The 12376-nt window shown below is 43.5% G+C and overlaps 1 protein-coding gene across 2 annotated transcripts; it reads left to right on the top strand.

The window, feature by feature from the left end:
* The first annotated feature begins 782 nt into the window (after nt 1-782).
* On the top strand, nt 783-12103 carry NICOL1 (NELL2 interacting cell ontogeny regulator 1). Of its 2 annotated transcripts, none has more exons than XM_031588280.2 (4): nt 783-936; nt 1102-1259; nt 6090-6178; nt 9786-12103. In XM_031588280.2, the coding sequence occupies exons 1-4, from the start codon at nt 881-883 to the stop codon at nt 9849-9851; spliced, it is 369 nt and encodes a 122-aa protein (XP_031444140.1). In that variant the 5' UTR covers nt 783-880; the 3' UTR covers nt 9852-12103. The 2 variants fall into 2 exon arrangements, with proteins under 2 accessions (XP_031444140.1, XP_089995879.1); XM_090139753.1 differs by lacking the exon at nt 783-936 and adding an exon at nt 997-1021.
* Nucleotides 12104-12376: the final 273 nt, after the last annotated feature.

The raw sequence follows: 12376 nt of genomic DNA, 5'->3' as shown, positions 1-12376 counted from the left end.
GTCCTCCTCTTTAAGATCATGTATGAAGAGTGTGATATGGCCACAGGACCCAAATGAATGTAGTGCTAAAAACACATATGCCACGGTAAATGGAAGTGTAAGGTTTAGGTTTTGTGCCAGAATTTCCATTTGGTGTTATTTAAAACTGCAGATCAAAGCTAGACTATGTGACCAGCCCTAGATGAGTGTACAGTCAAACTATACAATGTTGTTCCATTACATCCTGGTTCTTGTGGAGCTGCTCGTTTGGCAGGCATCTGAAGCCTGTGAAAAGACAGACGGTGTTAAACTGGGCCATCTCACAAAGTCTCACCTCAGGCATCCAATTCCAGAGGTTGGACTGGCAGTCTTGTCTGCCTACAGTGTCAATGGACATTGACATTTTGGTGGACACACATGCCTTGAATCACCTTATGAAGACCCCAGTGACTGAGAACAACATTTGGACCTTCTACATAAGGCAGCTTGAGACACCGCCAGCAGTCACTGCATCTTTTTTCTTCCGAGCAAACTTCTGAGTTTCCTTCCTATTTGTAATCTCTGGGAACAAAATCTCACTTTAAGCAACTTACAGTTAAAGCAAAGGATGGGAGCTGCAGGGTTCAGCACAGTCCCTTCAAGAATAAAAGCAGCCAACCCAAACATTGCCCAAGACTCTCTGATGTGGACGGCAGCATCTGGTGTCCACTGAGGAGAGGAGGTGGCCTTGGAAGGGGTGGAGGCAGAAGAGAACAGCAGTGACCATCCGCAGCACTGTGGTCCCTTTAAATCTTCTCCTCTGCTTGGCAGCTCCAATTTTTCTGTGTTGCTATAGCAAATCTCCATGGCAATGACCCTAATCGGGGAAGGGGGGATGCAGGGGGACGCATGCTCAGAGTGAATGCTGGAGTCTCGCCTGCTTGTTTCAGCTGCTCCACGGGTGAAGAGAAAGCTCAGGTACTGGGCAAACTGGTCCTTTGGGAGTATTGCAGCCCACAGCACGTCACCATAGTGATGCATGCATGTGGCTTTGCGTTTACCTGTGGGTCTTTGCATATCACAGTTCATCCGCTTCTTTGTAGGGAACAAACTGCTGATTTTCACTCTTTCTCCTCATTCCAGGCTGGGAAGAGAGCTTGAATTACTGACGCGAGCGATGGCATTGCCGTCTGCCTGGAGTGCGATGCGTGTGGTGATCCCGTTCATCTCGGTGCTGGGCCTGCTAAGCGTGAGGCTTGTGGGGGCCAGCCAGGACTCGGGGAGTGTCATTCCTGCCGAAAGTATGTACTGCCATGCTGTGCTCATGCCCCGCTGCACGCGTCCTGCTTTGTGCCCTCCTCTTGCCCCTGCAGCCACACAGATGGCTCCGGGGGTACCTTGCTGAGTGGCTCAGGCACACCTTGGAGCTGAGAGCTCTTGGTTTTGGATCACAGCTCTGCATTAGTTACTTCTATCATTTTGAGCGAGTCTCTTGTTTAACTTCCTCAGCTCTAAAATGAGGCAATAGTTGGAAGACACTAGGGAATGGAGTCAGTGTTCTCAGGGTGTTTTGGTCAGGTAGTTTGAAGTAGCTGTTCACTGAAAGATTAAATACCCTCTGTGAGATCTTTTATTGTTAAAAAATGGGGAATTTAATTGCATACAAACCAGTCTTTAGTTCTTCGCCTCATTTTGTATCACAGCTATCTTTTTACTTTACTACTCAAATATTTAGAATGAGATCTGAATTAGTCACTGCATCTTATTCTCCTAAATTGCATTTTTAATTTTTAAATACACATATGACTTCCTCCACAGGATTTGAGTGCTGAATTCGCTTCTTTATTCATTCCCCTGGGTTTTTTTATTAGTGATAAGTGTTGGTCTGTTCTAAAAGAGGCCTCACCTCTGTCTTGTGTCTGTTTTCCAGGCATGCATTCATTAACTTTAATTTTGTGGTGAGTGGTCTGTACTGTCTTCTCAAGGACAATACCAGGCTTAAAAAATAAATTCGATGTGACTTTTGTGTGTCTGTAATATCAGAGGTAACTCAACACATCTTGGAGGAAAAGTATGTGATGATTCCTTGTTCCTCTTGTGTAGTGGAAACTCCCATTTTATCTGCAGAACAAACACTCCAAATCAGGTCTAATCTTTCTGATATCCTGTGACCGGGCTACTAAGTCCCCCGAGGAGCCCTTGAGAAAGATTCCATGTCTTATTTTGCTCTTGCATGTGAGAATGAGGAATGGAGGACACTCAGTGTTTCTGCAGAGACGTGCTGCTCTGCCCTGAATCACAGGGACTGGCAGCACTGCTGTGAATGCACAAATGTTGTTTATGTCTGAGTCCAGGCCAGGAGGAAGGCTCCTGACTCATCATGAATTATAAATTTCCTTGCTGCTGCAGGAACAGTGTTTTAAAGCAACAAGGAGCTTGCAGTGCTCCTCGTCAGCCAGTGGTTGAGAAAATGCTGCACAGTTGCTCTGTGCTCCAGGTACCCTCCTTTGCCCATCAGTGCCAGCTGCTTTCAAAGCCTGAAAATGCTCCTAGACACATAAAATGAACACAGTGCTTGGAATTCAGGACACTGGGCCAAACAGAGCTTTGATATGACCTAATAGATATTCCTGAATTTTTCTCTGCTTGATGTCAACTCCATGGACTATTTCTCATTAAAGTCTCTATCCTCCTGGGCACTGACCCATTCTGGGGACAGTGCTGCTGATATGCTTAAGTCCATGTTATTTTCTCAGTGCTGTAGAGATCTTGTGCTACTGTGTGACACTGATCTCTGGCCTGGGCTGCCATCGCCTGCACTCCTCTTTGCTTTTTCTCTGCCAGTCAAGAGAGCCAGGCCCAGCTCTTTCTGAATAACGTTGATTAGGAGTGATTAATTAAGTCCTTATACTTTATACATGCTACTTTGCATTTACAAAGACTGTTCAAGTATGAAGTGCTGTTGCTAATGCTTTCAAGAGTATTTTCTTTAAAGTTCAGAGCAATCCACTAAAAAATAATTAAGCAGTTTCCCCAAGCTACCATTGCATTTCCAGTCCAGATTGCCCACTGAGAAGGCTGAAAAGTGGAACTGAAAAAAGAAGCCGGTCAGTCTGGTGGCATTAGAAATACAAAGAGTAAATGCCATGTGTGTGCAAGGGAAAGTAAATTGTACTTCCACGGTACTTTCAGCTCCAGTTTTTCACCAAGAAGAAGCCAAGAAGCATATTTTAAGCTCTCCTCCCCCACTTCTCCCCTAACACACAAAGGCAGACAAGTCTTCATGCTGACAGGATCCATTTAAAGAATTATAGCTGACTCTTGATAATTCTCATTATGTTAATCCACAAACCTGTTAAGTCTTCCTATGAATGATAGCCTGTTCCCAGCTGTCAGCAAGGAATTAATAGCACTCTGCTGTATTTTGCTATGAAGGGACTTAAGGTTTGGTTCCACAATTCCTTTAAGCTGATGTAAGCCTGTGCTGCTTTTGCCCTTCTCACCAGAACTTTCTCCCTTGTCCTCATTCTGGCCCCAGGATTTGTGCATTCAGGAGTTGGTCTGGAGAAAACTGTAATCAGCAATTCAGCTGACCAAGCAACTGCATGGTCTCTGCTGCTGCGAGCAAGGGAAAGTGGAAACACACAGCTGAGGACAGAAGGCAGAATGTACTTAGATTTGCTTAACCTCCTTGTGAAACCAGACAGAGTTAGTTTGAGGAAATGTCCACAAGCATCTTAGTGAAAATGTAGTGAGCATAAAGAGAGGATGAGCCCAGCTAGGTAGAGCAGCTTGCAGGTCAGCTGTTCAGTCTGGAAGGGTGACACTGAGGCAGGGAGTGATGGAGATCAGCAAAGTCAGAAGTGGGGCAAAGATAGTGATTATGTAATAAATGTCTCTTCCAGTGCAAAAATTGGAAGCATAAAGTGACACCAGTAGAAGTTAACTTCAGAGCCTGCAAGATTGACAGTTTGCTCACAGAGTGAGCTGCTGAGCTCTGGAACTCATTGCCACAGCATTCTGCAGATGCTGAAAGTTCCCATGGATTCAAGAAGCAATGTGTCAAATTAATGTGAGAAAAATCCATGGAGAACTTCTCAGTTCCAGGACTCAGGATGACTTTTTCACATCTCTTGGTAGCCTAAAATAACATTGCTAGAGATCTAATCCAGAGGTTTGATCACAGAATCAGAGTTGTAGGGGTTGGAAGGAACCTCTGGAGATCATCTAGTCCAACAATCCTGCTAAAGCAGGTTCCCTACAGTAAGTTATACCCCACCCCATCCCATTCCATCCAAGTTCATTCCACTATTACTCTCATTGAGAGTTTTTACATCAGTTGCCTGCTTGAAGTAATGTTGGGCCACGCATGGCCAACACTGTGAACTTGGGGGGTTATTTATTAATTATTGTAATAATTTTAATTAATTCCTGCCTCTGGGAGTACCACAGGCTAATTTTAGCCCTCTCAGACTCCAGCAGTAGACCCCCTGATGAGCACACCTACTTAATCTTATATATTACCAAAGTATATGATATTTTCTACTGCAAGAATCTGTCTATTATGATAGTTTAAAAGCTCAGCCAGAGTCAGGGCTTGGGTGTTTCTGCTGATAAAAATCAGACTGTAGCTGTAGAATTGCGAGACAGTGGGGATTTGCTGCCCCTGTTTTATTTGGGGAACTGCATTCAGGTTGTTCCGTGCTAAGTGCAAGATGTTCAATGATGAGTTCAACAATGCCTTAACTTCCAAAGCTCTGCTCAGATGTGTGCTCTGCAGGGCTGCATGAGTGGAATATTCACAACCAGCTGCCTTCCTGGCTGTTCTCCTCCCAGTTACAGTTGTCTCCTCAGCTGCAGTGATGCTGCTTCAGTGATCCCTCTTTGTGCCCCCATAAGTCAAAGTGACAGGTCAGTTTGAACAGCTGGATGTTGCCATCCTGGGACGTCGCAGCGTCATATCATATCCCAAGCTGGAAGAGACCCACAAGGATCACTGAGTGCAGCTCCTGTTTCCACATGCAATATGGTGACAGTCACTTCAGGGCAGGCAAGTAGGCCAGGGTAGGCTGCTTTCTGAGAAGAGCACTGCAATGGGAGGGAGTTTGCCATGGCCCCAAGCGAATGGCAGGTTTGACAACAACACACTGAGTATTCAGGTTCTTCCTCCATGCTCAGAAGTGAGAACAGTTTGACTGTCGAAATACTGATAACAGGCTGCAGGGAGCTCTGTAGCCATCTCAGCAGCAGCTCTGCACTCACTTTGCTTTGTCAGAGCAGCACAAGTGGCTGCCTGGGGACAAAGATTTTAGCATTTCCCCGGACACACAGTCAGGGCTCTGTGATCAATGTAAAATTTCATCTCTCTCCATTCCCCCTACATCTCCTCCAGCGTCTGCAATTTCTTCCTCTGAAAGCAGGTACTCCATTTACTCTGTAACTAAAGGGCACAGGATCAGTGCAGGGTGAATCCTGGCAGAGCAGAAATGCTCAAGTCCAGCAGTGAGCCAGGAGGCTGTTGGCACATCCCTTCCTCTTCCTTTCTCCGCCTTCCCCCTGACCTGCCCCTCTGTGCATGCACACTGGCACCAGCTGCAGAGCCAGTGGGGCACTTTGCATTACTGGCAGAGAAAAAACAGAGCAGCAGGTGAAAGAAGCAAATACAGATCTGGTGCTGACCCTTGCCAAGCTGTTCTTGTAAGATCTTGCTCTTGTAAAAACAGAGCTGGCTGTCTGATTTTTGATCCACTGCAACTGCTATTTGCAGCCAATCTGTGGAGAATTTACCCACCTGTGGGGAGGAACAGGGGATTTTCATTTCAAAGAGAGAAGATGGGGGCTGAAGGCATTCAGCATCTGGCAGAAAAAAGCTTGGGCCGTGTTCAGAAAAGGCCACACAGCAAAGCACTCTGACGCGTTTGCTGGTCCTCACTCAAGAAGTGAGCACTTGCACAGAGATGGACAGAGCCCTGGCCATAGGCAGCCCTAACTTTGTGCAGATGCAGGCGTAGGTCCTGGTAAAATGGGTTTTCTCCTGGCATTACAAGGTCTCTGAATGTTCCCTCTTTGAACTGCTGCATTCCAGATTTCATGCTGTGACAGTGATGTCTTTTTTCTATGCCTTTTTCCAGGCCGTCCCTGCGTTGACTGCCATGCGTTTGAGTTCATGCAGAGGGCGTTGCAGGATTTAAAGAAGATGGCGTATAATCTAGACACACGGGTATGTGCTTCTGTAGAAAAACTTTTCCTTAGCCTTTGTCTCCAAGCGGCAAGGTCTGCCTGTCTGCACACAGCAGACACGACATCTCTGCTGACTCACTTTCCTTCCAGCAAATAGGATTGTACCAAGTGCAGATTATTTTCCACCCGGTTGGAGAGCTTCAGTAGCCTGACTCCTTGCATAACAGGCTAAAGAATTACCCCAGACAATTCATGCATAAAATAAAGAAGAAAAGATGATGTGTGCAGAAGAAAAGGATGAGAAAGAAGGTTTATTCTCTGTCTCATAACATTGCTTTTTAACAGTGGATTCATCACCCTATGGGCAGGAGCAGCAGATGAATGGAATAGCAAGGGGATGGCAAGAAGGGCTGGCAGAGGGGAAAGGCAGGCATGGATATTCCTTGTTCACGTATTGATACTTTCCAAGAAGAAGGGGGAAGCATATTTGCTTGGGCATTTTTCACAGCAGACATGGCATTTTGCAGCCTCGCCTGCCTGTCTTGTGCTGCAGTGGTCCCAAAGAACAAAGCACGAGGGTGTAATAAAATGCCCTGATTTTAGCATTGCCCACATATGTGGGTTTGTAAATATACATGGATATTTGGCTGGGGTAGGGCTTAATGAAAACTCACAAATGATTCCATGCTGTCTGAAGTTTGCAAGGAGCAGGAGGGTGCACGGAGCACCCTGGTGGAGCTGTAGGAGTCCCTGTTCATAGCAGGGGAGTTGGAGTAGATGAAGTTTAACTCAAATAATTATATGATTCTATGATAAAGCCCCTTCGTACGCTTTGCACTATCTCTGCTTTCCTAACAGTTCCATATACGTTGGCAACATGACAGCTTTTTAAGTACAGTCAGACTGGAACCTCATCTGTGGCTCCTTTGGGTGGCATCCTTCTGCAGTGCTATCTTCGTTGGTGGGTGGGAAGGGCTCCTTCAGAGTCACATTCTGCTCAAACTGTCATTAACAGCAGTCAGTCACAAAGAGTTAAATCAACTGTGTCTCAAGCTGTAACACTTAAGGGCAATTATATTGCTTTGCCTTTGGTTTCTTGTGGCCTTGGGCAACCGTGCAGGGCCCCAGACAATGAAGGCAGAGTCACTTCAGCTTTCATGAGCTATCAATAACAAATTGATTAGGCCAGAGATCTGTGTGCAGCATGGGTTACATTGCAGAAGTTTCCCATGCACTAGCCTAAAACTCGACAACCACTAGGCGTCACTGCAAATAGTGGAGCTCCACCCTTGCAGCTGGGCTGGACTGCTCTGGTGCACAGCTGGGCATCAGCTGTTTGGATTAGATGCATCTGAAATGTTTTGTGCCTATGCATGACTGTATGAAGGAGGTACTGGGACTCCAAAGACCTTTCTGGAAGAGAGCTTCATTTAAATACAAATTATTAAATGGTGCAGTTACAAAAATGAAAGGCCATGGCCAAACCTCTACCGATGGTCCTCTGCTCTCAGAAAGGTACAGCCTTCATATCTACACTTAACTGCTAGTGCTTGCCTGATACTGATTCAAGTCTATTTTCTCGTGTTTTACACACAAATAATTTCATTGAACAACTCTTTGAGTCTTTAAAATTCTTGTTCTAAGGGGAAACCCCATGGAGCTGATCAATCAGGGACTTCCTGGCCACTGCCAACATGGCCACAGTTAATTTTGGTATGAGAGGATTCTCTCTCAAAGTCTTTTACTTTGTATTTGAGTGGTCCCAGAGTTGCTCTTCCTTCCTGTAGATAGTCACGAGTGATGCCTTGGCAGGGTTTGTGGTAGCACTGACAGCTTGTTGGCATTACAATGAAAACCAATAAGCCTGTGTGACATTAAGATGATTCTGTGATTTCTACTGGGCTCCTAACAATGGGAGCATTCACTCATCCAGGATTGCATTGTATAACCAAGAAGCAGTGCTTCTTGAGTGTACAATAATGTTTGCCATTGCACTAAGCTGATAAGTGAAAGCAGACAAGGAATGTGAGCAAGACCTCTTTAATGCAAAGGTAGATGTCAAAAGTTTAGGTTGAAAAGAATAAAACGAGGGAAGGAAAACACATCTCTCAAACTGCCTCTGCCTGCAAAGCTTGGCAGAGGTGAGAGCAAGAGGTGAGCAGCAGAGTGGAAGTGGGGACAGGAGACATTGGGCTGGTAAGCAGGGAGTTTGGACTCAGCAGAGTAAAGTAGAAGTGCCCAGCTACTTCTATGGGATCTGGGTATCTTTATTAATTGGGCCTCTGCTGGTTTTAATTTGGAAGCATCATGTAAGGGGAACACCAGCTGAAGAGTGTGTGTGTCACAGAACTTTCTGACCTTTCGTTAACAAGAAATCTCCAAGGTTTAGTGTTTTTGTTTGGTTGGTTGCTTTTTTCCCCCAGTAGAAATGGGAAATCCATTTATGTTGAATTTAAGCCTGGAAAAGCTTAAGGATTTTTCTTTTCCCCAAGAAACTCTTCAGAGTTAGTCTACAAACTACTTAAGGGACCATAGACCACAGGGAAACATTTATCTTTAGTCATGATTATACTTAGAATCATAGAATTATTAGATTATTAAGGTTGCGGAAGACCTCTAAGATTATCTAGTCCAACCATCCACCTACCACCAATACTGCCCTGTAAACTATGTTCTAAGTACCACATCTACATATTTCTTGAACACACTCACTCAGGGGGAGAGACTCCACTACCTCCCTGGGCAGCCCATTGTTGCTATTGTTTTGAGTCTTTCAGGAGATTCCACTTCTGAAATTACAGTAGTATTTGGGAAGTTCAATCATTTTTTCTCAAAAAGTGAGACCAAGGCCAACAAAGGATCTATGCTGTAATAATGCATGATATTTAAATATCTTTGAGAATGTTAAATTATTATTTTTTCCTAGAGTACAGAGAAACAAAAGCTTAAAAATGATTTTCTACCAATACACTCCAAAGCCAAGAACAAATAACTTCAAATGATTTGTAGAGAGAATGGTTTTTAAGCTTTTGATGGGATTCTAGAGGCACAGCTCCAAATGGAGTTGGTAATAAGGCAACTGCCATGAACTACCTCAGGTTGAAATAAGAGCCACAAGCTCAAGTCCAAATCTGCCCTAAAAAGTGGTGAGTTTCAGACTACATGATTAGACTGACAGCTGGATTGAACCCAGTGGAGAAACAGCAGTGTAACAGAGAGCATAATCGGCCCCTTAGCACGTGCTATCTGGCACAATTAAATTATACTGCTCTGAAGGCTTCATCAACAGGAAGCCATCAATCACTGGGAAGGAATTAAGTGCAGTGCAGCTGAAAGTGGAATTTTGCTCAGCATTTAGAAAAGACATTTTAATAATATTGACAGCTCTGTCCCTGGAAGTTAACTATGGAAATGAAAACATTTGGATTACAAAAATACTCTCCATGCCTCTTGATTCTGAATATGCTTATTTTGTGTCGCTTTTTCTGGATGGAAACCAACTCTAATAACCATGATTTTTCACTCAGCAAAGCACCTTGACTACAGCTGTGTAGAGAAATTAGGTCAATCAATTTTATACTCATACCTTTTTAAAGTGCTTTTTTCAGTTTCTTTCTTTCTTTCTTTATTTTTTTTTTTTCCTGCAGACAGAAACCCTCCTCCTGAAAGCAGAGAAGAGAGGCCTGTGTGACTGCTTTCCTGCACTGAAATGAGCACTGGGATTAACCAATGGACATGTATTATGTATTCATTTCTAAAATGCTGTTGAAAAAATAACAGGAAGATACGGAGTGCTGCACCACAAGAAAACAATTTTTATCCAAACAGGTACAGCCCAGTTAGATCATTTTTCCTTTGATGTGTTTTATCAGTACTGTATGTGATTGCATCTGCTGAAATGTCAGAAGAAGAAGTGGAGTTAGTGTCTGAGATTTGTGTAGGGGCAGTATCTCACTTTCCTGCTATTTCAAGCCAAAAATTGTCCTTAGACTCTCAGGCCAACCACTCAGCTTATGTAAATCGCCACAGATCTGTCAAAGTGTAAATGGAATCAAGTTCTTTTAAATATTTATGTTACAAGTGTGTCCCTAAAAAGAAAATGAAACTGCTTTGCAGTGATGCTTTGCTGTAAATTTGCTAACAAGCAGTCGTGATTTTATATAGAAATTAGTAGTTGTCACTGCCTGCCTGGCAGCACACAGAAGGTATTTGTTCCCGATTGTATCAATAATCCAGTGCACAGCAAACAGTAATCTGTACCCAACGTTTGTTTCTTCAGTAGCTGTGATCTTTTTGGAGGGATTTATTAAGTATCTAATGCGATCGCTAACGTTTATAATCACATGAATGCTGCCTGGCAATAGAACTGATTGCGTCTGCCAAAATCTTCTGGAGAAGTGTCTTTCATTAAGCAAATCACAGCCTGGGCTGAACCACTCTCACTGGCCGCTCCAGCAGGTTTGGCAGAAGGCCTGCACAACGCCCGCGCAGCCAGGAGCCTCCTGCAAACTGTTTTTTAAATATTTAGGTTCCAGCAAAATGGTCCACGGCTCTTGCATGGACTTAGCAGGGAGGAATTTCACTCCACAGTGATGGGTTGCTGATGCTATTAATATTCCCACTGCAGTCAGTGGGAAATGAGAGGACAGAATGGTTCAGGCAGTGTAGCAGTGGTAGACAAGATTGCACCTTGTTACACTTTGAAAAACAGTGGCACATCCTTCCGCCTTGTTTTCCTTTATTTTTTATTTTTTTTTCCCTTTTTGTTTGGGGTGGGCGGGATGGGGAAAACAGAAGATTCCCCCAATGGAAAGTTATTGTACAGAGTAACAGATTTTCATAAAACTTCAAATATCTTCCCCAAAGTGTAATGAATGGAAATGTGGAGATCAGCTAGAGCATCTATGTATAAATTTGAAATTTTATGCAAGTAAGAGTGTGGGAGCAGTATCAACAACAGTGGTTTACAAAGTTATTTTGTCAACCCTCATTAAAACACCCATTTCTCTATAAGCAGCTGATATTCTGCTGTCGGGCTGCTCAGTGAGCTATGATGGTAGATAGTAAACTCTGTGTTTCCAAGCCTCTTCTCTCCCATTTTATTCCACCACTGCAGGCACAGGGAATTGTGACCTGCTGCCAAAATATTTTGTGTGCAGTCACAGCCAGTAATATGCAGTATTAGAATACACTCTGGCAAAGTAACTTGGAAGGCTGCTGGTTCGCAGTAAGGAAAAGCATTCTTCCACCTTCATTTAAGTGGGAATTTTGTTGTCCTTTGTAGTATTCCAGAAAAACCCTTTATAGGTCATCAGGACCCAGTTTGTATAAAAGAGAAGCATCATGACACAGCAACACATTGCTTCTAGAAGCATTACACTCCACTAAAGCACTGGAAACTGGCTGAGGGGAAGCAGTAGAGGGTCTCATAATAGAGTGGTTCATTTTACGACTATAACAGTAGGCATAACACAACTGCTTTCAAATTCCAGCCTTAGGTTGCTTTACTCCCGCTTCGATTTGAACATAAGCAATGCACACATCTTGAACTGGTTTTTGCCAGGAGGTGGAATTTCAGCACTGAACCTGTGAGGTTTTTCAGCACAGCTCACTTTCTGGGGACAGCAGCACGTCTGTGGTTTTGTATTGCTGTTATGCATGCTTATTCTGCTGCTACCTTAAAGAATGTGGCAAAGTCTTGTTAGCAGTGTTTGCTGGTTTTATTTCGTTTGTTTGTTTGTTTTGGGGTTGTTTTTCTTTTTTGGCTGTGTTTTCATTTAGAAAAGTGGTTGCACATAGATGAATTTTGATATGCAGCTTGTTATGATAAAAAGGTGGAATGACTGACGAGTGGATGTTCTCTGGCTCTCAAAGGGATCAGAGTGACACTGCAAGTTTATAGCTGTGATGGCAGTGATGAGATGTACTCCTCTTTGTCTATAACAATAAAAATACAAGATGCATTGCTCTGTTTGGTGTGCTTTGTTTCTTATTTGTACCTTAAGATGTTCATGCAGTAATAAATATCTGCTCTTTAATTAGTTGGAAAATTCTCAGAGGGAAAAGTGCTATTTTGAATAAGAAAATCAAGAACTCTTGTATCTGAGCTAAATTTATGAATGTACTCCTATTTGTTGAAGTATAAAATCGAACTCAATCTTATTTGAAATTAAATATACTGCAAAGATTTTTAGAACTGTTCTGAAGTCTCCATACTCTTGGAACTTGATAGCTGTGA

This window comes from Phasianus colchicus, chromosome 4 (genome assembly GCF_987193195.1).
Source record: "Phasianus colchicus chromosome 4, bPhaCol1.hap1.1, whole genome shotgun sequence".
NCBI lineage: Eukaryota > Metazoa > Chordata > Aves > Galliformes > Phasianidae > Phasianus > Phasianus colchicus.
The sequence above is the reverse complement of the archived record's forward strand: the minus strand, read 5'-3'. Positions and strand labels throughout refer to the sequence as shown.

Excerpts from the sequence above, each read along its gene's own strand:
- NICOL1 (XM_031588280.2), top strand. The coding sequence starts at position 881 with ATGCTGGAGTCTCGCCTGCTTGTTTCAGCTGCTCCACGGGTGAAGAGA. Across the intron at positions 937-1,101 it reads CGGGTGAAGAGAAAGCTCAG|GCTGGGAAGAGAGCTTGAAT; the intron begins GTACTGGGCAAA and ends TCCTCATTCCAG. Across the intron at positions 1,260-6,089 it reads GAGTGTCATTCCTGCCGAAA|GCCGTCCCTGCGTTGACTGC; the intron begins GTATGTACTGCC and ends GCCTTTTTCCAG.